The 25317-nt window shown below is 41.3% G+C and overlaps 1 protein-coding gene across 10 annotated transcripts in view; it reads left to right on the top strand.

Moving 5' to 3' along the window:
- MPP7 (MAGUK p55 scaffold protein 7) overlaps positions 1-25317 on the top strand; it is a 303055-nt gene that overhangs the window by 202548 nt on the left and 75190 nt on the right. For all 10 annotated transcript variants that reach the window (XM_075922585.2, XM_075922584.2, XM_075922583.2 and 7 more), the window contains 6 exons: positions 923-1054; positions 12202-12283; positions 16975-17060; positions 18847-18921; positions 19910-20106; positions 20641-20705. In XM_075922585.2, coding sequence (XP_075778700.2) covers positions 923-1054; positions 12202-12283; positions 16975-17060; positions 18847-18921; positions 19910-20106; positions 20641-20705 — 637 coding nt within the window. The remainder of the gene's footprint in view (positions 1-922; positions 1055-12201; positions 12284-16974; positions 17061-18846; positions 18922-19909; positions 20107-20640; positions 20706-25317) is intronic.

Raw genomic sequence — 25317 nt, 5'->3', positions numbered from 1 at the left:
TACTGATAGATGAATAAACCCAAACCCTTAAGAAGTATGGGGTTTTTTTCAATTTCAGTGTGCAATTTTGTGAGAGAGTGATTTATGCTGTTGGAACTGAAATGAAAGGAACGGATGAACCAGGAGCAAAGCTGCTAACATCTGACTCCCTATTGGATAGTTCTGTAACAGTTTAGCAACACACCATTTGACACTGAGGCTCATCTCCACCTGCTGCATCAGCGTTCAATTTAGTGGATCTAGTTAGAACCTGCTAAATTTATTGCTGAGGGTGCCCCTGGTCGGCTCTGGTACTCCTGACAGTTGCAAGGAGCAAGGGAAGCCAACGGAAGGATTTGCTCCATCGACCTCCGACTATGAAGATGTTGCCAAGGTTGGCTTAAAGTATGTTGACTCCAGCTACGTTATTTACATAGCTGGAGTTGCATACCATAAGATGACTGGGTCTAGTATTTTTTTTTCCAAGCCTCAAGAAAAAGGGGCAGCAGTTAGTTATCTTGTTTGACTCATGGCATTCCCTATTGTGTTTTAAGAGCTTCCATATCACAGTAATGGAATTATGCATCTGAACTTATATCAGGAGAAACAATACTTTACCTTCAAGATTTTTTTTTCTCTAGACTACAAATTTTGTAATTTTGAATTAAGGTACAAAGTGTTTGGCATCCTAATTTATTCTCAAAGCAGCCTTTCTTCACACACAATTTGTAGCTATCTATGTAGTGGATCTTAACAATAGTTACGTTATTGGGTTGTTTTATTACTGTTTAACAAACAGATAAAATGGCATAAACAAGTAGCAGACATTCTACATAAATTTGTATGGCACTGCAGCACTCAGATTATATATGGCTCACTTTTGCATTTTGCATTAGTCTAATATTGTCAGACTAATATTAATGTTGACAATTGACATTTTCAGGCTTTGCTCTCTGTACATGATACTGTTGCTCAGAAGAGCTATGATCCAGTATTGCCTCCCATCCCAGATGATATTGATGAGGAGGAAGACTCAGTAAAAATAATCAGACTTGTCAAAAACAGGGAACCACTGGTAAGTTCTCTTTCCTTTTGTTGCTTCTTTAAGGGTTATGAAAATGATTAAGATGGTTAATATTAGCTGGAAATATGAATAGTAATTTCAAGTTGTTTCAGAATGTTGAATAATGGACCTGTGAATTCCACCTTCACATTGTTAAAGTAATTCAAATGGTTGAGCTTCATGTTGATACTCATACTTCACAGTTCATTTAACACCACGTGTATAGAGAAATTAAACATATATTCATTTTTAGTCTTGAACCTGGGTATGAGCTTGCTCTAAAGAGCAAAGATAAGGAATCCCCAGTGAAAACTCTATCTTTGTCATAATCTGTTCCTGTTATTATTAATATTGAGATTGTAACCTGTTTGTATATTGAAAAGGGAACATAAAACACATTTTCACACACCTTGAATTTGAGTCTGTGAAAATTTTTAAGTTATCTGTTATAGTTTGGATTATGAACACCATAAAGTTGATAGCTTCTTATGAATATCTGGAGAAATAAAACTAAACCAAGTAAACAGGAATATTAAATTGTGGTACAGATTTGCTGTAGATAGGGAGTGGTATTATGTAATGTACAAAAAGAAGGGGGGAGGGAACCTATGGCTCTGGGGCCAAATCTGGCCCACAGCTTGCCTGAATCTAGCCCCTGAAACTCAACCCTCCTCTCCCCCCAACATCGGGAAGCTGGTGCGCCAGCCCTGTGCCTTCCTCCTCCCCCCTCCGCCCAGACCCCGTTAGGGTTGCCAGATGTCTGGTATTGACTCAGACAGTTCGGTATTTTCGCCTCCTGTCCGGTAAAAAAAAATTCAGAAAATACTGGACACCTGTATTTTCTGATTTATTTTCCCGACCAGGAGGTGAAAATACAGGACACCTGGCAACCCTAGGACACACTCGGCAACTGGGCCCAGCCCCCCCCCCGACCCTCGACACTCCCAGCTCCCCTGTTTATCTGGTTCTGCAGAGAAGCTGCTTTTTGGCTTGAACAAAATGGCTGCTGGCAAAAAGCCTAATGGCCAAGGGGAAGCAATGCCTTCTCTGGGTCTTAGTGCTCAACTTCTCCCCTGTTCCTATCCCTATTCTGACTCCGCAGGCACTCTGAAAGGGGCCATGCTGTTTTAATGCTGTTTTACTATTGATTTATTTATTTATTGCTTAATAAGTCTCAGGGTTTTTGCCCGGGGGGGGGGGGGGGGTGTGGTTCGGTATTTTTGGTTAAACCATCTGGAAACTCTAGACCCCTCACTCCCACTCCATTCCTGTTTCCTACCTCCTGCCCAAACCCCACACCCAACCTGTGCCCCGGCAACCCCACACACTGAACCTCTCATTTTTGGTCCCAGCAGAGAGCATAGGGAGGCCCACAAAATCTACTATCCCTACTTTCTGCTTCTCTGTCAGGGTTTATTTTTTATTTTGCTTCTCACTTTTTTGTGGCCCCTGAATAATTTTTCTGTGGGTCAGTGGCCTCTGACCCCAAAAAAGTTTTTCACACCTCTATAAAAGGTATATAAAATCCTGTTTAACTGGTAGCCAATTAAACATAATGTTCAATCAGTTAACCAACTAAAGAGGGTGTGGGGGCTGCACAAGGCCACTGTGGTTTGAGTGACCCCCCTGCCTTCTGACGCTGAGCTGGAGTGGAAAAATAACTGTAAAAGAGCTGCAATTCTGTACCCATGGTGGTGGGGAGAGAGAGCGATGCCTATGTTTGACATACAGTGGTAGCTTGTCTCAGAGTTGATATCTCAGTAATGCCCTCAGTCTTGACAGATCTCTGGCATCAGTCAACAAGAAGTGAATTTTAGTACTGACTGACTCTGGGGGCCCCTGGGTACAGTTAAAAGTTTGACCATATGGAAGGATTTTACTTGGCATTAAGGTTCTAAATCATTTTTTCCAAATATTTAGATCACATGCCTATTTACAAATCTTTTTTTTTTAATCACAAATTCTGTGTGCTAGAGAAGAAACCTATAGTAAGACTTAGTGTCAGGAAGAGTCAAGAGAAGAAGTTGTATTTACCTTTAATTCTGAGAGGTTTAAAAAAATTGAGGATGCCATAAAAAGTACAGGCAGTCCCCGAGTTACGTGGATCCGACTTATGTCGGATCCCAACATACGAACGGAGCTTTTCTCGCCGTGGAGGACGGGGGCGGCGGGACTGCCCAGATGCGCCGCGGTCCCGCCGCCCGTGTCCTCCGTGGCGAGAAAAGTTTCTCCACGTCTCATTGGTCTGCTGGGGAGAGGGGCGCAGCTAGTGCGCCCCCTCAGCAGACCAGGCTTTTCTCGCTGCAGAGGACGCGGGTGGTCCTGCCGCCCGCGTCCTCCACGGCGAGAAAAGCCGCTCCGCTCCGGACCCCACCAGCAGACCAGGGAGACGCGGAGCAAAGCCTGGTTTCAGCAGCGGCTGACTTAGGAATACCTGGGGTAGAGCAGCTGGGGTGCTGCCTGGATGGTCCCCGAGGTGCAGCGCTGCAGGGACCTACCCTGCAGTGTCCCAGCTGCTCTTGTCCCAGACGTCCAGATTCAGCCGCTGTTGAAACTGATCAGCGGCTGATTCCAGGAAGCCCAGGGCAGAGCAGCTCTTCCTCGGGCTTCCTGTAGTCAGCCGCTGGTCAGTTGCAACAGTGGCTGAATCTGGACGCCAGTTCCGACTTACATACAAATTCAACTTAAGAACAAACCTACAGTCCCTATCTTGTACGTAACCCGGGGACTGCCTGTAGTTCAAATTAAATAATTTGGATTTAGCAACATTATTGACTCGTCTAAGTCTTTTTCAGTAGTTTGGTATCACAGAATCTTAAAAATAAAATATCTCAATCTGTGCCATTTTTGTGAAGTTCAACATTTAAAACATTGCAAATTGCTTTGCAGCCAGAGTTAAAATGTTAACTTGAAGCAGGTTTTAGTTATTAGTAGGGTGACCATTTTTCCCTATGAGGCGGAACACCTAGGACACGTCTACACAGCAACATTATTTCGAAATAACTAGTGTTATTTTTACATAATTTAGTTTGTGTCTACACAGAAGGCAGTTATTTCGAAATAATGTTGAAATATTGTCAAGCTGGAGGACTTCTTACTTCGACTCCTGTAACCCTCATAGTACGAGGAGTAAGGGAAGTTGGAGGAAGAGAGCTCTATTTCGAAATAGAGTGCTGTATAGGCACTCCCAATTTTGAAATGAGCTATTTTGAGATAAGCTACTCAATTGACGTAGCTCCATTTGCGTTACTTATTTCGAATTAAGCTCTGCTATGTAGATGCACCCCTAGTAAAATTATTCATATTCAGAACTATGCTCTACAAACATTCAAATTAATATTAAGTTCATTGACCCCTGTTAAAAAGAAACACTGTGTAGTTGGATTCTTTTTATTTTCCTTTTATCTGTATGGCTTTAGGATTCACAGAGGGTAGAGAAAGTAGTGACACACACTGAGCGAGGTCAGGCACACACTCCTATACCCCTCTCTTACATGGGTGTGGAAGGGTGACTTACTGATCCTCTTCTCCCTGCCCTTGTGCCTCTCCTGGTATCTGGTGCTGCACTTTCACAAGGCAACATGTGAGGGGAACAATGCAAGATCACCCTCCATCCCTTATTTCCTTCAGGGTTCACACCAGACTGTGGCCAGCAGCAGCCTTTTGGCACCATGTGGGAGGGAAGGAGCTGCTTCCAGCTTGCGGGTGATGGGAGGGAATGATGAGCTGGCCCCTGTCTTTGCAAAATTCATCTCTTCTCCCTCCTCCGCTCTCAACTCCATGATTGGAAGTAGCTTGTCCCTTCCTGCCCATCAGAATGGTAGATCAGCAGGGGAGGGTACCTAGAGAATAGAATAGCCCTTTCTCCTTGGGAGCAGGATTCAAGGAGAGGAATGGTGAAGCAGATTCTAAGCCCTTACCAGGGGGACTGTTGTGTAGCCTATAGGTTCAGGGTGCAAACAGGCTAGAAATTATTTCCCCGCCCCCTGCTACCACTTGAAGCTTAGATGAAGGACAGAGAGTGTTCCCTGTGCCAGTGCTGCGTGGGTCTCTGGCACATGCAGGGCTTGGCTCCTCCTAGCCAGTGCCCTGGGCCCAGAGGGTCTTGGGCAGTGTATTTTAATACTTTATGTCTGTGTAGAATGAATGTAGTTATGTGCATCAATATGAAGATGTGTGACACATCACCTTCATATTGGTGCACATAACAAAATTCATTCTATGCATGCCTCATCTGTGGTAGGGATGGCGCTGAAGGGTTCAGAGTGTGGATGGGGTCTCAGGCTTGGGGAGTGGTATGAGTGCTCTGTCTGGGGGTGCAGACTCTGAGGTGGGGCTGAGTTGTTTGAGATATAGCAAGAGGCTCCAGGCTGGGGTGAAGGAGTGCAGGAATGGGCTCAGGGCAGGCGTTTGGGTTTAGGTTTCAGAATCTGTGTTGGAGTTAGGGTTCATGACAGGGCTAAAGGTTGGGATATGAGGTTTAGGAGGGATCTAGGGTAGTGGAACAGATGCTGAGCTGATACTCTGGATTGGGGTGTGGAGTCTGGGTGGAAGTTAGGAACTTGGGGTATATGGAGGAGCTTAGGGCTGGAGACACAGGTTGGAATGCGGGGCTCTTACCTAGAGTAGCTCCCATTTGGTGGTGATGGGAAACACCTGCAAGCACCAACTCTGCAACTCCCTTTGGCCATGATTCCCAGCCAATGGTAGTTGGGGGCAGCGGAGCCTTTGGGTGAAGGCAATATGGAGACACAGTGTTTTGGCACTTGTGGTGATGTGGCTGCAGCTTGGGGCAGAGGAGGACGAATGACAATGTGCAGAACTGCAATCTCCCACTCTTCCTCCAGGAAGGGCTGGCCCAGATCACAGGTGTTTTACAGGCTGCAGCCCCTAAGATCCTTTCTTAATCTGGTCCTGCTGCTGGGACTGGAGGAATACACCTCTCCCCCATCCCTGATAGCTCTATGTGCAGCAGTTCTGAGCCCATGCACAGTGCTTATTAGGCAGCTGCATAGCTTAGAGAGAATCCTGGTCTTGGGCATTTCCGCGGCCCTGGCCAAGCCAAAGGCAATGGGGAAAGGAAGGAGCCTACTGGCAATGGGGAAAGGAAGGAGCCTACTGTTGGTAAACTGAGTGCCCTGACTGAGGACTGGTCTCCTTATGGTGCTAGGCATGCCCTGCCAGAATTGATATGGAAGAGCAACAGGGCTCAGGGGGCAAAGCGGTACTGCAAGGAGAGGATGGCAAGAGGGGGAGCACATAACGGACCCATAAGTGGTCAGCAGAGGCAAAACTTAACCGATCCCTGCCTGGCACCTGCCCTCACTCACCAGCCTCTGCAGCTCACAAGGCACAGCCAGTGCTAGCCAGAAATGGGATGCGGGCATCCCTATTGGCAAAGAGCCAACCCACAATGGGGGTTGTGCTGACAGACCAGCACAGGATATGGCCAGCCCCATGTGCTGCATATTCAACCCTCCACCAGCCTTGCACACCACCAACGTCCATCATTAGCCACTGGACCAGCACTCACTGGAGGGCAGATGGCTCGGTAGCAAGGATCCAGCCAGCAGCATGATCTGTCGGTACTGATGGGGAGAGAAAAAATATAGGACAATTTGTCTGTTTTTAAGAAAAAGTCAGAACACTTGTAGGAGGGCTTAACTATGGTAATGTGCCTTTAAAAAAGGGCCATTTGGTCACTCTAGTTATTAGTAAATTATGATTTTATGTTATGCTTATTCACATGTCTATTTTTATAAAACAAGTATCAACTTGGAAAAAATAATGCTGGAAGGGAGATGCCTGAAAACTTGTGTGAAATGTTTATACAATGCTCAGTATTGTTCAGGATCAAAGTTACTGTAATTTCTACGCGTGCCTCTCATTTTGGAGAGAGGGAATACACTAAGTAGACATTGCAAAATATCAGTGTTCCTTACTATTTTAGAATTTAGGATTGTTAATGTTTGTATTTGGATAGACAAACACACAGCAATGAAAAGCTGATTGACTTATGCTAGACAGGATTGACAACTAGAAACAAACATGATGGCTCCCAAATCAGTGAAAAAAACTAGTTTTTGAAGCTGTGTGGAAATTTAACATTTAAAAGGGACAAATAGACATTAACACACTCTTATCTAAAGCAAAGATTACAGTTAAAAATATGGTCTGCATTAAAAATGTGATTTGCTGGACTATTCATTTTTATACATTACCTGGTTGCTATGTACCTTTATTTAACAGGTAGAGCATTCAAAATAAACCTAAAATCTTTGACCTTCTTTTCTAGTAACTTATATTCCAGGCCAAACTTGCTTTGCTTTGTTAAGCCTTAAAAATTTGGCCTTATTTTGTTAATATTCTGGAACCAGCAGTATTTAGCAAATGAATGGATGAAGTAGTACTGCTCCTCTTTAGGAAACCACAAGTGGCATAAAAGTAAACAAACAAGGATCTAGCTCTTGAAGAAGTTGCCTTAATATTTCATCACTTTTGCTTGCTGATTGCTGCTATACCTTCAACCACATTCTCAATTTCTGATCCTTCATATGGTTTCCAAACTCCTTATTTTCCCATTAAAATATTGAAATTGAACTATGCTATTACATCTATGTATGCCTCGTTTTGGCTAACTCTCTCCTTTGGCTGGCAACACAAACACGTTTTCCAGACTCCAAAGATCCAATGTTAACCATCTTTACTTTTTAAAGCACAGTATAAGGAGCTGCATTGCATGTGCCACTGAAAATACTGGGGCTCAACAATTCATAAGCACAAAAGTTCTTGCCAGATTATACACACTTTGTGAATTGGGCAGGGTTTGCAGTAACATAAAAGAAGCTGCTTTTTTAGTATTTCTGCAAAATCAAAAGTACTCATACATTTGAAAATAAATGAATTTATATTTGAGAATATTTGTGAATGGCACAGTTTGGAGACAAGTCAGAGAAGCCCTTGTTTTTCAAACCGTCTGACTTTTTATAATGTGCAGTAGATGGGCTAGCCTTGTCATAAGCCTCAACTAGTGCTCTATACGATGGCATTCTCATTTGGACTTTGTCTTCCCTGTGAATAAAAGATGTGTTCATATTGTTCAAGACATGCAAGGGAATGACATACAGAAGGATAGATTTAGACAGAAGGCCTTACATAAATTAACATATGAGGCATCCTGTCTCCCCTATTTGTCACCTATCAGCCATTTAACGGGGTCCAGGGCAGGATTAGAAGGCTCCCGACATCTATCCCAGACATCAGAGTACACTCCTTGCAGCCTACCCCCGGGACACAGTTCACTTTTCTGAATAATCTCACTCTCCACCCATAAGTGAAGTGGAAGGTACCATAAGGGGACAATGGCCTATAAATACTTCAGTTTTACCCTTCTTCAGTAGGCACAGTCAAATTCTAGGTCTTTTACCTTTGGGGGCTGTCCCTTTGGCTTTTATCCTTACCGGATGCAAGTTGTGATGTACTAAACATTAAATGCAAAACAGTAGTTAATCCAACTGTGCTCCATGATGTTGTGAGGAAATCCAGCCCATCCAAGTTCCCCATAAAAGAAAAACACCAAGCTTCCAGCAACTCGACTTCTACGGGGAAAATTCCTTCCTGACCACAAAACAGACAGTTGGTTAGACCTAAAACATTCGAAAATACAGCAGTTATACTAAAACTACAGGGAGAAAGGGTGGAGAAGCTAACAAGAGCAAGAGGCTCCAAAATGTGTGGGCACAGGCTTACATCAATGGTGGGGGCAGGAGGGAGACAAAGGGATGGACAATGGAAGTTGGAGAGTTTCCGGGAAATGTAACCATCACCTCCTTCTTCCAGGATTGTCTACCACTCTGCAGGTTCAATTAATTTTTACACCCAATGAGATGGGTGTGTGACAGATTGAGTTGGCTAATTTGAGTTAAGTAATAAGGTCCCCCATACCGCATGAAATTTACAAACTCTCTTGTCTTCACTAGGATTTTACTTAAAGTTAGCTTACTACTTGATATAAAAACACACAATTTTTTTCATAGTGAAGACAGGGTATGGGTAATGTTAGTTGCACAGAAAATATATATCCATTTTACCTTAGCAATACAGGCTTTGTGTTACTTCCAGGGCAATTCTAAAGTGTTGTCTTTTGTCTCTAAGCCAACATTCCTGGCTACCTGATCACTTCTTTCCAAACATGATATCATAGTTAAGGCCAGTTGTAATGATTTAACAATCCTTAAATTTTAAACAACATAGGGAAGATGGCTGAGATAGAGTAGGAGTTTTAATGATAGAGTTAATCAATTTATATATGATAATATTGAAAATTAATAATATTTGCTTTCAGTCTAAAATACTTTGTTTAAAACTTTGACTAGAATAGCTGCAGTACAATCCTCATAATTTTTCTAACTCCCAGGTATACTTGCATATGAAATTAAATCAAAATAAGGCACTCAAACAAATGTCATAGCAATATAGTTACATTATAAAAATGTAAAAGCATATTTTTAGCAAATTACATAAAGAATTCACTGCTTAGAGAGAGGATTTCATAGAAATATGTTTAAAATATAATATTGTGTATAATATACAGGCTCAGAATTCTGCTACAGAATAGTGTCAGAATTTCCACTAAAGAGAATCTGAACATATGGTGGTGATAAATTTTCTAGGGAAATTGTCCTTTTCTCAGCAAATATAGCTTGTATGTAATAAGCAAGGACAAATCAAACTTAGCATTTTAAGCATTGTATTGTACTTTGAGTTTTTAGAGAAAGTTTAGAGGTAAGTTTTACTCACAACAACATACTAATTATTTGACATTTGTTAATTAGTACTTGCAGCTGTACCAGATGTTGCTGAGATCTTTAAGTGAAGTAATTTTATTTTTAAAATAAAGTAAAAATGTGCATGCTTTATTTCAATTATTGTATTTTTTTTAAATGAAGTAAAATGAAGGCTGGATTGAAGGTTTGAGGGTAAGGAGAGGCAGAGGGTAGGTGGCTTAGGGCAGAGGGTTGGGTGGTGTGGGGGGGCCTCAGGGCAGGGGGAAGGAGGTAGGGACATGAAAGTCAAAGCTGGCTAGAGGTTCCAGACTCAAGACAGGGGGCTTGGAAGGTGATCGGGGAGCTTACCGGGGCCACCCATGGCGATGAGGGTGGCAGTGCTCTGGCGGGGACTCCTCCCAGGGAACTGTGACAGCTCTTCCTGACCCAGAGGCTCCTCTGAAGGGGACAGGGCTGCACTCCCTGGAGGGCGGCTCCTCCTGGGAGGCAAGGAATCTGGGTCTGTGCACTTGTCAGGTGGGGGTTGGGACTCTGTCCCCTCCCCCAGCCTGCAGCTGCTCAAGGGGAATCTTACTTGAGGCAGTGGTCTCCCATCCTACAACCTGTTGCAGCACTCTGCATGCTGCCTTTGGCCTCCAGCTGCCTCCCCACTCCACCCTGCAAATGGTCTGGAGGCTGGTGCTTCGGGAGCTACCTTTGGCCTCCAGTGGCTCCCTCCATCTTGCATTCTGTTTAGGCAAACACTCTTAAGAGCTGTCCCCAGCCTCCAGCGGCCTTCCCACTATGGCCTGCAGGTTGTCAGGAAGGAGAGAGATTTGGGGGCTGTCCCCTCCTCCAGCAGCCCCCCAGAAGCCTGTCAGGATGCATAAGTGCTGATTTAACAGCTCTTTTTGTTCTTTGTGACTAGGAAAGGTCTGTTTTCATATTCTAACTGTTGTCCTACCCCTTCTCCCCCACAGCACCCTGGGGATCTCTGATCCTGGAGTTCTGGTTTATAGAGGTGCAACCTGTATCATCTTCTTGCACTGGTTCCATTTGACACGTTTTCTGTTTTTACCCAGGGAAGGAATTTCCTCAAAATATTCCCAGATAGTGAGTCTCTTACGCCCAGAAGCCATGATAGATTTTCTGTGGCAGAAGTGTGGGAAAATATAGAAAGCTCTGTGTGTGCTGAATATTGCCTTCCCTTTTTCTTTCCAGTCCACTCCTCTGTTTCTTTCTATGCTGGCCCCGTCCTTTCCTATATATTGTGTATCTATCTTTAGACAATGTCTTAAGTAACTCTTCTGCCTTGCTTGGCCCAGGTGCATCACTATCTAAACACAGAACAAAACCAGTCCTGTTCAGCTTGTGGCTATCTTTGCATGTGTAACTTTTTAATCTGCTGAAAAATAGAAATAGAAAGCTCAGAACTTTCAAAAAGTAAGAGCTACTAGGCTGGACAGACTAGAGCCATTAATTCATTTTTATGAGACGGTAAGTGTATATGTAGCATGTTTGTGATGAGATGTAATTCTAACTAATTTTTAAATGAGAAATTTAGTATTTTATTCATTTTTTAGAAATCAAAAACCAATTTAAATTTAAAAAAATATTTTAAATTTAAAAATCCAATTTTATCCACACTGCTTTTTTTTACGCAACACATCAAGTGTATAATTGTTTTTCAGTTTTTAGCAGTGCATATGTCAAATCTAGAGGCTGATCCAGTACAAATAGTATAATCCCCTGTACACTTGGAGGAAATATTAAAGCCCAGAATTATATTGTCTTTGTGCTACTCTCAAATACATCATAAGGATATCTCTACACTGCAATAAAAGACCTAAGGCTGGCGCATGTGAGCAGTCTTGGGCAATGGGACTATCAAATTTCAGTACAGATATTCAGGTTTGGTCTTAGCTTTGGGACCTTCTCCCATCCAAAGGTCCCAGAACCCAGGCTCCAGCCGAAACCTGAATGTCTATGCTACAGTTTTATAGCTCTACAGTCAAGCTCCGTGAGCCTAAGTCAGCTGACATGAGCCAGCCACATATGTTTTATTGCAGTGTAGGCATGTCCTGAGTCCAAATACCACACCTATACAAATGGATGAGTTATTGCTAGAATCCTGAAAAGGACTGGAAAAATAACCTATCGTATAGAATAGAACAAGAGAGAGATTTCTGTCAGCTCAATAAAAACAACAAAAAATTGTATTAAATATTCATTACTTACCTTTCATGGAGTAATTGATTTTTATAAACAGGTGCCATTTCTATTTTTGGACTACAGTCTACATCTTTACAACAACTTGTAATTTTAAATTTTAAATGTTCCTTAGTCCAATTCATTTAAATTATGATAAGACTTACCAACTATCTTTTTTTAAAGGGAGCGACTATTAAAAGGGATGAACATACTGGCACAATTGTGGTGGCTAGAATAATGCGAGGAGGAGCTGCAGACAGAAGTGGTAAGAGGTCTCTTTTGGCACTAATCATTCAAATTATTTAACCCAGAAAAGGGCAATGTGTATGTTTGACAGTAAGAGAAATGTATCCATGTTGTATACTAAGATAACTGGAAGTTGGGCCACCTTCCCAGGGTGGTATTTCATAGATGGTAATGGTATTTCCTGTTGAATGAATAGTAGAAGTGACTTAAGTGCTTTTGAGTTATTACGTTAAAAAAAGCACAATAAGCTTTATCAGTTATTAATTAATTGGCATATTTATGCTTAAAATAATGATTCAGGCACAGATTGGTTAACTTCAGATAAGAATTCAAGATGGTTAGAATAGATTTTCTTTGTAGATTTCTCATACTTTCTGGATGGCCCATAAATAGTCCAGTTGTAGCTGTGCTCTCTGTATTACATTTGTAATAAAATAAGAAGAGAAGTATGCAAAAATTGAAAAGTATCACTGCTTTTCAAAGGTCTGTGTTCTTAAAAAAAGTTGGGTTCCATTCTTATTTTCTACAAACTAATATACCTGTCTGTGTTACAGGCATTTAATGCAAATAGCAACTGTCTTCGCTCAGTGGCTCCCAAATTATGGGCATACCTTTGCTGTAGGAGTGCAGAGGAATGTTTGGAAGGGTATGCAGCAGAGTCAGGCCAGCCCCCACAGAGGTGGGGAGGGAATGCCACACTTCCAGCCTTGTTTCTGTCACAGCTTCACTTCTCCTCCAGCCCTTTTCAACACCCAGTTCTGATAGACCATTCTTCATGGGGAGGGAAGGAGCACCAGATTTCCAGTCCCCTGCCCTGTTCAGCTCCCCTGTCCTGCTCTGCTTCAAGGCAAGATCTACCTCCAGTCTCACTCTGGCTTCTCTCCACACTCTTCTCTGCCCCCAGATCAAGTGTGCCCCTAGCTTCAGTTCCTCTCCCCCCATCCACAGTTCCCTCCTTCAGTTCTACCTTTAACCCATGTTCTGCTGCTTAAAAGCGTAGACTGTGCAGAAATGTATGGAGAGATTCTGTCAATAGTAAAGGTGGGCATAACTGGAAAAAGTTTGCTCACTGCTATCTTAGGTAATGTCTTCAAAAAAGATCAGAAGTGGATGGGTTTAATGGTACATGGGGTTCAAATTTAGTTAACCATATTTTTTCATGTAGATATCCTGCATAAACTATTCCTGACCAAAGAAGATATTCAAGATGCATTAAAATTATATATAAATTATATGTTTACGGCATTTGAAATATTTCAAGGAAATACAATAACTTCAATGCAGAGAGAGAAGTATTTGTCAGTAATGAAGATGCATGGGCTTAAAGGCTCAGAAGAATTTAATGGGCATAGAATTGATCTTGAAACCTAATTAAAATACAGTTCTCCATTGCACTTTGATAGCATAGAAACATATTTAACTGCTTCACCTGAAGGTGAGAAATATCACTGGTATCATAGACTATAACACTTTCAGTTGCTGGATTGACTGCCTCACACCTGAAGTGGACAGAACAGTGTCCAGGCTTGCCAAAGAAAGGCAGCAGTGCTCTATGGTGGTGGGGAAAGGAGTCAAACTGCTGCAAAATGTGAGCCACTGCCAGTTTTGTGGGGCTGACTCACCCCCCAGGAAATATGAGAGCAGAAGGCTTTAAAGGTACAAGCCCTAGGTGTTGGAAATGCTTTCTCCATTCTGCAGGCCAGGCTGCAAGAAGGTGCTAGATAAAGGAATGGAATGGGGGAAGCTCACCTTAGCCCTCCTACGAGGGGTTGGATGGTAAATTCCAAGCCATGTATTGGCCTGGAGGTACCTAGATGAAAAATGAAGGGTGGTGGAAGCCTCAGGTAGTTATTTGACTAAACATAGATTTGCCTGCACAGTACACTTATCTGCTGGGTAGTCCCAGACAGAACTGTGCCATCCATAGGATGATTCAGGGTGGCTGCCCCAGTCCCCATGCTTTGGAGGGCCTTGAGGTGGCCGCCTCAAACATCCTGTTGATGGGTCCCAGAGCAGCCTGGGAGATTACATGGAATGAGGGATCTGGCATGGGGAGGGCAGCAGGGATCACCCTTCACTCACTGTGGTGGCCGGATATGGAGCAAGCAGGCTGCCAGGTTGCTCCAGATCCCACCACTGCGGTGAGTGGGGAGCACTCATCCAGCTCATGTTTCTTGGGAAAAGAGACTTCGGCAAAGAGTGGAACAGAGCATGGGTGGGATTTTGGAAGGGGTGGAACAGAGGCAGGAAAGGGGTGGAGCTGAGATGGAATGGAGTCTGTGGTTGGGAGTTGTCCTGGGCCCCATGCCTGGGATACTAGGGAGAGTTGACACAAGCCCCACACACCCAATAGAGTTGGCCCTGGTCCCAGACATCTCTCTAATACACTTGTGGCAGGAGCTGGTGCAGGACTTGGGAAGGAGTGGAGTGGAGATAGTAAGTGGATGGAGCAGAAGCTGGGTGCAGCCTGCAGCTGGGGGTTTGCTCTAGGTCCCATAGGGACTAGAAATGAAAAACATTAAATGATTAACCAGTAATCCAGTAAGCATTAACCTTACTGGCATTAACTGGAGGGCCCAGCTGGTGAGAGCACCCCCCTGCCCACGATGGCCCAGCCAGCAGGACTTTGGTCACCTGCAGATGCAGTGGGCCAGTGGAGCTGGAACAATCTCACTGCCTGCAGCTCTGGTGGAGCTGAGGCCGAAGCATCCACCCACACCTGTGGCTGGTGGTTAACCAGTTAAAACAAAGTGTTTAAGAGTTTGTGATGGATGGGAGGGATAATGCCCTTTTCTAGACATCCCAGCAAATCAGTTAATTAAATTGCCTGTAAAGGGTTAAACCCAGATGCAGTGAGTATTGAGGAAACGTTGGCAAGGAACCAGGAGAGCCAATGGGAAGAATGAGTTTTTTTTAATAGAAAACAGCTTCTGCCTGTTTCAGTTCTTTGTGAAGTTCAAAGCAGGAGCTGGGAGAAAAATGAAGTAAATCTTGGGAGCCAGACAATATCCTTGTCTAGGAAGGATGGAACGTTGGAACAATGGGCGTGAGTAGACAGGGAATGAGTAGCTAGACGTGATCAGGCTTTTTGGTTTTTTTATTTCTTGGTGGGATTTCTCTGTGGCAGTTTAATCCTCTTTCCCCATACACTGTTACTGAACCTGAATCCCAGGGAAGCAGTTCTCCGTGTTTTAACCTGTTTTCTTTTCAGTTGCTTTGTAATACCTAGCAGCCAAGTATGCTTTACCAAATATATCTTCTTTGTTTTCTTAATAAAATCACCTTTTTAAGACTATTATCTGATTCCTATATCTTAAAAGGCAGGAGGCTATGTGTGCAGCTATTAAGAGATTAGTTTGTTTTCAAGCTCTCTTCTGAGGAAGGGAGAGTAAAAGAGCTTGGGTACTCCACAGGAGGAAATTCCCAAGTGCGTATTCCTGGCTTTTAAGGGATTTTTGTATTTGGGTGGTGGGAACATATGAATCAAAGTCAGGGAATCTATGATCTTGGGGAGTTTTTTTTGTTAAAGCAGAAGCCTTTAAAAGCAGTGTATTTTTAAGGTCTCTTGCCGGCCCCCTCCCTCTTCACTCAGTGCCAGAGTGGGGATCAACCTTGACACTGGTTAAATATTTTACGAGCCTTTTACTTCCCTAATAAGATGGCCCTGGTCCCAGACATCCATATATACATCTATATTTATAGTTGTGGCCTGGTTATATCCATCACAAGTGTCTCCTGTACTTCTTTTGGTACAGCCAGACAATCCTTTTTTCTCTGCACCACCATTGTTACTTTCCTTCTGCTTGTGTGAGGAAAGTGAATTTTACCTCCCACTTTCAGTCAGTAGTTTAGTGTAATGATTTTTGAACGATTTGAAAATGCTTGGAACTTTTAATATTTCTGCTAGAAATTTAATTTGGTAATTCTGAAAAAGTTGCTACATGATCAGTTTTGTAACATGTCATTGACTCTTATTAATTAGTTCATGATGCTCATTAACTTGCAGGATTGAGCCATAAATTAGAACTCTGCGGTAGGTATGTAAAATCCCATGTAATCAGTTAATATGTTAAAAGTTGCACTTAACCTGTTAACTGCTTAGATGGGATCCCACGGGCCCAGCCAGGTTGGATTATCATCCCACGTGTAGCATGGTGTGGGCTGGAAGATACTTCAACCCAGCTGGGCCCACCACACCACCCCCACCTACGGCATGGTAGACCTGGCCGCTCTTGAGCACACCCCCACCCATGGTGAGATGGACCCAACCAGGGTAGAGCAGCCCAGTCAGGCCACTGTTTCAGTGGTAACTGATAAGCATCCCCCAGTAATGTGATCCTTACGTTCCTACTCTGTGGGTGGCAAAAGGCAAGCAGTATAAGTTAGAAGAAATAAAGTATACAACTTTTCTGATGTCTGTATCTGACTGAGAATGTTGGAGATACACTGTTTACTTTGGAGGGAAGAGAAAGTTGACTAATCTACCAACTCTCTCAATATTATCCACAATGTTTTTGGCTATAGTAGTGTTCAGTACATATTCATACATATTCATCATTTGAGGAAGAGATACAAAGATCAATGCCTAGAGGAAAAACATAAAAAAGTATAGAAGCAATTAATGCTGATTGCTAACTGTGCACCTTTTCTATTAAACAGAAAAACACAAACATTCAACAACAACAAAAATAACTATTTCTCAATGCATAGGTCTTATTCACATTGGTGATGAACTTAGGGAAGTCAATGGGATTCCTGTAGATGATAAAAAACCTGAAGAAATAATACGAATTTTGGTAAGTAACAAATAATTTTAAAAACTGTTCAGAAAACAATTAGAAAAATTAATTAGTTTGCTGTTTCAGAAGAGCCTCTTTTTCAGAAGTCTGATAGTGCTTTTTTGCCTGGTACCATAATTTGCATCCCTTTGTCTTCCTTTTTATATTAATATTTCATTTATAAATGGTTAATAGGTGATGAATAGGTGTTATAGATAAGCATGTTACAGATCTAAGTTATAGGCATAGGTTTTGTAGGTAATTATGTGCACAGTTCTCAAGTGATACAGGTGGTTGTTGGACTATGGATATAAAAACTTTGATCTGCTGGACTCCTAAATTTATAACAGTTGATTGGCTATTTATTCTTAAAAGCTATTATTTGTATATTAATCTTTCATAAAGTATTTATTAATGAAACCTTGACATGAAGTATTACACATTGAGCATGGAGTGTACTAATGCTGTTGTGCTTTCCCAGCTTATGCTCCTCTATGCTCTGCTATATAAATTTGTAAGTTTGGGAAAATATTGCACAGTTATTCACTTAATCTATTTTGAGAAATTATTACTATTTTTCCTGTGGAAGAATTAAATGTTTGAAAAAATGTATTACTAGATCTTTCTGTTCTTGAGGTAGTCTTTACTACACAAGTTTATGTGTGGTTGCCTCATTAAATAGACTGGCTGGCCTTACTCTCATATTAACTTAACTTAAAATGTCAACCTTCCCATATTCCATACCTGCTCGATAGTTTTGTGTTCCCTGTCAAAGTGTATTTTCCTGCAAAATTAATATTAAAAAAAAAAACAATCTCTGGAAATGCAATAGCAAAGGTGTGAACAGTTTCTCCATTTACCTTACTGAAGTGCAGTTTAAACATCAGAGGCTAGTTAGAGCCCTTTTCAATGGTAATGGTATTATTGTTTCCAATCCTGTTGCTGGTGAAATAAGAACTTGGCTGATGTTTTGTCAAACAGTAAACTTTTGGATTGCAGATTTACAGGCAAAAGTATGTGTGTCTTAGTAGTGAACAGACCTGTTTCCATTTTGTTTAAATTGCTGGCAGTCTGTTCCATTGTGCTAGTTTTTATGGAATGTGTCGTCTATATGCAATAGTAGCAGCGTCTCCAACTAATTAGCACTTCCTTCAATAGCAAAATGTCAGTCAGGCAGTGGGACTATTTTGTGGTTTATAAGTAAAATGCAGCCAGACCCACATACTTTCAATAGGGCATAAGAAAAGAGGAGAGCATATGATGGTTGATCATTGTTAACTTGTTTGAAGACTTAATTTTTTTTCTCTCTAGAACACAGTTCAGTTTTTTTCCTTGTTCTGTTCTTTTAAACTTGCCAGAAGAATCAATTCCAAGAAAAATAGTTTTATGCTACAGTTGTGGCACAAACGTGTTTGAATGTTTCAGTCACTTATGTTAGTATTGGAGTATTCCAATTTTTGCCCTGAGCCTTGGGGTTGTACCCAAATGAACGTAAAACTGAAAAATTTGCCTTTGCCCTCATCTTTAAAACGGAACTATACGCTCTGAAATTGTAGGTCCCCCAGCTTCTAAGATTTCATCTTTACTTTGAGCTATGGTACACATTGCAAATGAAAATCTGTGATAGTCACAGTTTGCAGCTCCATATTGTAGCATTAAAAAACTCCATGGATCACGTATGAACTGCATTTTAACTATATCTGCATTAGATTTGTATCCCTCTTGTTTGTGTTTAGATTCACTTTATTGTTTAAACTTTGAAAAAGTAATTCTCAATTTGTTTTCTATTCAAAATATTAATCAGACTCAGTCTCAAGGAGCAATTACGTTTAAAATTGTACCTAGTATCAAGGAAGAAACACCTACAATAGAAGGCAAGGTAAGCCCTATTTAAGGATGTTTCATTGGACAGTGCAGTGACTCTTACACAGCATATAAATATTTTATCAAGACGTGGGCATAGAAAAGATAGACACAAGATAGATTTAAGCAGTAAGATGCAACTTAACTCATCAATAGGGAAGGGCACTATACTGCCACCCCCTCACATGCTAGGAATTCAACTGGACCCAGTTCTGGGTTAGAGGGCTCCCACCATATAACCAGTGACTTTGGATAAACTTTACTAGGCCCACCTCTAAGACTCAGCTCCCTTCTGAATCTTCTCTATCTCCATAACTTTCTCTTCTCCCATATGAATGAAGGAAGTACCCCAGTCAATGAAAACTGTCTATCTCCACTTCTCCTTACAGTCATGAAATCCACCATGAAATCCCAGGTCTTATTTTCTTCTGTGAGGAGGCCATTTTAGCCTTTATGTTGACTGGACACTGGCTTCAAGTTACACAGATAAAAATATTCCCACATTATATCCTAAAGTAAGCATCCACATAAATATCTTACAGCAGTGGTGGACAAATACTGGCCCAAAGCCAAAATCTGATGTGGCAGGATTAGCCCCTGACAGGCCACACTGCTGCATTTACCTGAGCCTCTGCAGATACAGGCGATTATAGCTCCTGTTCGCCATGGATTGCTATTCCCAGCCAATGGGAGCTGCGGGAAGTAGTGTTCTAGTTTGTGCCACTTCCTGTAGCTCTCATTGGTTGGGAATGGCAATCTGTGGCCAATGGGAGCTGCAAGCACTCATACCTGTGGAGGTGCAGGTAAATATAACATTGGTAGCCTGCTAGGGGTTAACTCTGGTGAACCACCACCATCTAATAGCCCATCCCTGCTTTTGAGCAATACTTTTTTATAACATTACATGATTTAGTTTAGATCACTTTGTAATAAATAAAAATAAAACAGTTATAAACCTATGGATTCTTAAATATATTGTTATCTTAAAATGCTCTTTCTTCCAGATGTTTATCAAAGCCCTATTTGACTATGATCCTAATGAGGATAAAGCAATTCCTTGTAAAGAAGCTGGGCTTTCTTTCAGAAAAGGAGATATCCTTCAAATCATGAGCCAAGATGATGCAACCTGGTGGCAGGCCAGACATGAAGGTGATTCCAATCCCAGAGCAGGTTTGATCCCTTCAAAACATTTCCAGGAGAGGTAAGCGACGCTAGTACATAGTTTCATTCTTCTTTGTATACTAATACATTTGTTTGCAAAGGCTTTAGGTCAGCATGATTGCCATACAAGTGATCATGGATTACAATGTAATGATGAACTTTAAAATCTGACATTGTAGTAAAACAACTGAACTTGGAATCTCCTTGTTCAAATAGTTTGGATTTCATTACTTGTCTGGCTAGAATGAATAATGACCAACTGATAGGATAGTGCTGATCCAATTTGGAAGAAAAGCCATATGGAAAAAAGCACTTCAGTATCTGTATCCACATTGATGTACAATTCAGGGAAAATAGCTGCAAGTTTTTGGAGAATTTACAAAAAATTAAGACACTGGGATTAATTTTATATAACTTGAATAGATTGAATTATTTTGGGTTAACTTAAACAAATCTTTCAGGATATTTTACAATAGTGTCATGATGCTAAGTGTTTATTAATCCCAAACTCTCACTGAAAACTGAGGAGTTTGTCTTTTTCTCTCTCTCTCCTCTTACTTCTCCAATTTTATAGGAGATTTGCATTGAAAAGACCAGAAGTACATATACAGCCGCTGAAAATTTCCAACAGAAAATCATGTAAGTCTGTTAACCTAGAATAGAAATCATGCTCCTTGATCTCTATCTTTATAACATTTGTTTCAGCTCAGTGAAGAGGATGTACTATTCCAGTGTACAGTCACTCCTGAATCATATTATCTCAAAAAGAAAAGCAAATATATAGGAGAAAACTAACATTATTATGATTAATTCTTATAGTTGCTGTCAACTTTCTGGCTGATTAAAATATTCAGGGTCCAATCTATATACTCTGAATATGTAATGTCTTTAAAAGTTAGTGGGTGTTTTGCCTATTGAAGCCCAATGGGTTTGTATTTTAAACATTAAAATCTGTGTGCCCCATTCTGTGACACTTCATTACCAGGGTGGAATTAGTATCAAATGAGTAAAAGGTCAGATATCTTTGTCTGTACAGATTATTTTCCTTCTCTTCCCCCTAAATCCTCCAATGGCATTTATGTATCTTTTTAAAATAAGGGGACACAATTTCTTTACAGGTTTCAATCTAAGCCAGTGGTTCCCGAACTGTGGGCCGTGATACCAAATGGGATTTTGTTATCAGCAGATGGGATAGCAGCAATCCCTACCGTGTGGAGGATGCTATTTTGCTCTGCACAGCTAGACTTTGCATATATGGTGCATGTGAGGTCACAATGCGTGGAGGATGCCATTCTGCTCTTCACAATGGCATCCTCCATGCTGTCTGGGATCCCAGTAGGAAGGACTTCATTAAAATGGGGTCATGCTGGCTAAGTATTTTCAAATCCTTAGTTGTAAGCATTTCTTCTTTTAAAAAAATCATTTTAATTGTCCTGAATTTTCAAATACAGTAGTCATACAATATGAAGAAAAATAAGCATTTTCTATACATAGAAAAAAATATATTCATACTACTGGAATTCACATTAACATCTGTTTTAAGTATTGTTACATTTTTCACTTGACCTGTTATTTCTTTCAGTTGTACAGGCTCATAACAAAGTGAGCACAGTATGAGAAATAATCAGGCTATAATAAACTTTAAATCTTAAATGCAAACATGTTTTTCTGAGTTTAACTAGAAGTATTCAACATCCAATGCCCAGGGGCTCTACTGTTAAAACTACAACAAAATGAAAGAAGTTGGAGGATATAACACCACACAATGGATTCTGTCATGTGTGGTGTCACATTAACAAAACAAAGTTAATTACATCTAAATTTTGGATTTTTTCAGTGTTGAGATTAGAATTTTACTTAACTCACCTCCTTTCAGATTACTTACTGTTATTTAAATAGCTTTCATGTTATAGTAAGCCTTATTATTTATAAAATTTTGACTAAAAATGCCCCAATCACATGCAACAGGGCCCAAAGACTTAAATTATAGTTGTAATTGACATAATTCTGAGTCCAGTCTTTATAATATTTTTAATATGCTGCCATAGAATAACCCATTCTGTGAGGAACACCTCTATCTGGCAACTGATCTGCTGCTCAGATTCCTATTCAAGTGGCTCTGCCTCAGTGTTGCTAAATTTTTAGCTCCCGATTTGTAGCTGCTGGTCTCAAGTTGTTCAGTGTTGTTGCTGAATAGGAGGTTCCTTAAACAAGTGTATATTGATTATGGTGGCAATAGAGCTTTCCAGGAAGTGCATTGACCGCTATAGTGAATGTGGGTCTAGTTTGGTTCTCTCTATGACATGCTCCTGCCTGGAGATTTTTATGAGAGAGAGGGTATGCAGATCCCCTTAGGGTAGGCAGACCATGCTAAATGGGAAATGCTAACGCTGTGACTTAGAGATGTAACTGCCTGGTGCCTGCCGGACTCACCAGTCACAGCAATGGGAAGCAGGGCAGGGATCTGCTGCTCAAGAGCCAGCACGCACAGAGGCTACACTGACAGACCAGCAGGAAGAGCAGCTGGTCCTGCCCACCACATCTTCACCCTGCCCCCAGCCTTGAACACGCATCCCTGTCTTTGCCTACTGGTAGGAGTGGGTGGTTGGCGAGCAGGGATCTGACCAACAGCAGTACTCACCTGTACTGAGGGGGGCAGAGAGACAGAAAATACAGGACTGTTTTTAATCAAAAGTTGAGACTTTTGTAGGAGGACTTAATATGGGACTGTCCATTTAAAAACAGGATGTCTGGTCACCCCACAAATTACATTGGTAGAAGCAGAAATATCTCATTCATGTCTTTAGAAGAGTGGACAAAACTGCATGCTAAGTACAATTGATTATGTTTATTAGCAATCTCGTGGTTGCTGGCTAAAAATTGCCATTATCTAGCAGGTGCTAATAAGCGGCAGATATCATTTCTGAGGCTGCCACCGGGGAAGAAATTGCTGTCTGTGCCCTCTCTGGCTACAGACCTGCAAACCTGCCTGTGGTCAGGGAAGCAGGGGGAGGGGGAGACACTGCAGCCCAGATGCTGGGGCTTTTCTACAGAAGTCAGGGCACTGGGAGCCAATGGGGCTGTGCCATACCACTCCCTGAATTCTCTGCAGGTTGGAGCACAGCACATCCTAGTGCTTCCTTCTGTATGTGCAGCCTCTTCAGGGCACAACCATGACAGTTCAGGGAAGAGATAACTGTGCAGCTCTGGCACCTATGCTGCAAACCCCCTCCCTGCCGCTGTCCTGACACAGCCTCCTCTCTTACTCCACAGCTCCTTAACTTCTGTGCAGTCCTTGTGCACAGGCAAGTTTGTGGTCTCCAAATGCAAAATGAAGCACTGAACAATGACCACAGGTAGTTTTGTGGGACTGCAGGTGGGGAACGCCTGACTCTGCACTTCTTTACCTGGCTGCAGTCTTGCATACAGCTGGGATCTTTCTTCCAAAAAAAAATGTTGTTAATAAGAAGCATGCCAGGCCCAATATTACAGACCCATTAACATTAAAATTAGTGGGATGGGATAAGTTCCTGGCAAATGTTGCTGTTAACTTGGCATTTGTTAATATCTGAGTTGCTGTTAAACAGTGTTTATTGTACTTTAGAAAACTGGAGAAAAATAATAGGGCCCTTTGGAAAATGTGAGGGGTAGGTAGTGCTGTAGCACCTGTGTATAAGCAATGTGATGGAAGAATTGATAACAGATGGAAAAGGCATTTAGTGAAGATAAGATTGGTGAGTTGAAAAGAGAAATTAGGGATGGAGAAGCAGGGAGAAAAAGTATGCAAATGATAGTGAAATAGAGCGTAAAGAGGAGAAGGCTGGAACACAGGAGAATGAGATGGGAAAAACAGAAACTACTAATGGCCAAAGGAGAACACAATACATGGGTTGGAAAATAGAGCAGGAGCAATAAGTAGTACCAGTATCATTGCTAAGGCTGTGTTAGAGTTCAGTGTTAACAGAATCTCTAACCTTTCTTTTGTAAACATTTCTTTGGAATGGCAAAAAACAAAACAGAATATTAACATGGTGCATATTTGGATTTTTCAGAATGGTTCAAGAAAATGCACAAACCTAAACAATGACATCAGTGTGTGGCAGTCAGCTTTGCTGCTCTGTTGATGTGATTGATGTGAAAGCTTACAGAAGTCACTCTAAGGTTTTGTGTGCAAATTTGATGATGTGAGGACTGAGTATCTGTTGGAAATGGGCCTTTAAGCTTGGGTTGTTGGATATCGTTATTGATGGAGTGGTATATATATGAAGGTGGAGGAATGCACTCTTATTTTCATTCTTTTAAGAGTCTAGATTGTATCTTGTCCCAACCGTAACTGCATCTCAATGTAACTTTTGTTGCTAATTAATACTGCAAAAAAGACTGATGAGAAAGCACTGAAAAAAATAATGAAAACATAGGTCAACATTACAACAGAAATGCAGAAAAATCCACTGAAGGAAAAGAAAGGTAATGGACACATGGGGCAGAATAATTTGATCATATTTTATTAATGGATAGGAAAAAAGGAATTCTATGGTACTCATAAATAAAGTTTTATTATTTCTGCAAATACACTCGATTCTGGGAAATTATTAAGTTGAATTTGAGGACTGCTCAGAACCTACATGCATTCTCTGCTTTGCTTCTCCAACCTCTGTTGTTTCTTCTTCTTTATTTTCTGCTCCCATCTACTCATCAGCCTTATCCTACAGCACAATCAACCTGAGATTCATCAGATTCTTCTAATTTCATTTGTTTTAATGGTCCCAAATCTTAAATCTGCATCTCATGTACAGGGCCTTGAATGTGAAGACAAAAAGCTTAAATTGGATATGGAAAATGAGGAGAATTCTTATAAGCATTTTGCTGGTTTTTCTATGAAGTTCAGTTATTGTATGGCCGCTTAAGGGTGTGCACATTTGAAGGTACAACAAGTGTAGTATTTACAAGAACCATACTGATTCCTCAGTCTAGGAAATCATCCATTTAAGATGCAGTGCCTCAGACCACAGGATATTTGGCATATGTGGATCTAAAGAAACATATAAAACAAAAATCTATTACTGGTGAAAGGAGAAGAGCGAAATAAGTCAGACAGAAGGCTGTCCAAGGGTGAGATGATCCATCTTCAGAGGTAGCAGTTGGACTGTTGCACTTAAAAATATATCAGGAGCTGTACATATATGTGCAGTATATCTTTTTGGAATTGTGCACTCTAAAGCTGATTGATAACTTTGCTAAATGTTTGAAA

Source organism: Pelodiscus sinensis, chromosome 2 (genome assembly GCF_052426305.1).
Source record: "Pelodiscus sinensis isolate ZL-2025 chromosome 2, ASM5242630v1, whole genome shotgun sequence".
Taxonomy (NCBI): domain Eukaryota; kingdom Metazoa; phylum Chordata; order Testudines; family Trionychidae; genus Pelodiscus; species Pelodiscus sinensis.
The sequence above is the reverse complement of the archived record's forward strand: the minus strand, read 5'-3'. Positions and strand labels throughout refer to the sequence as shown.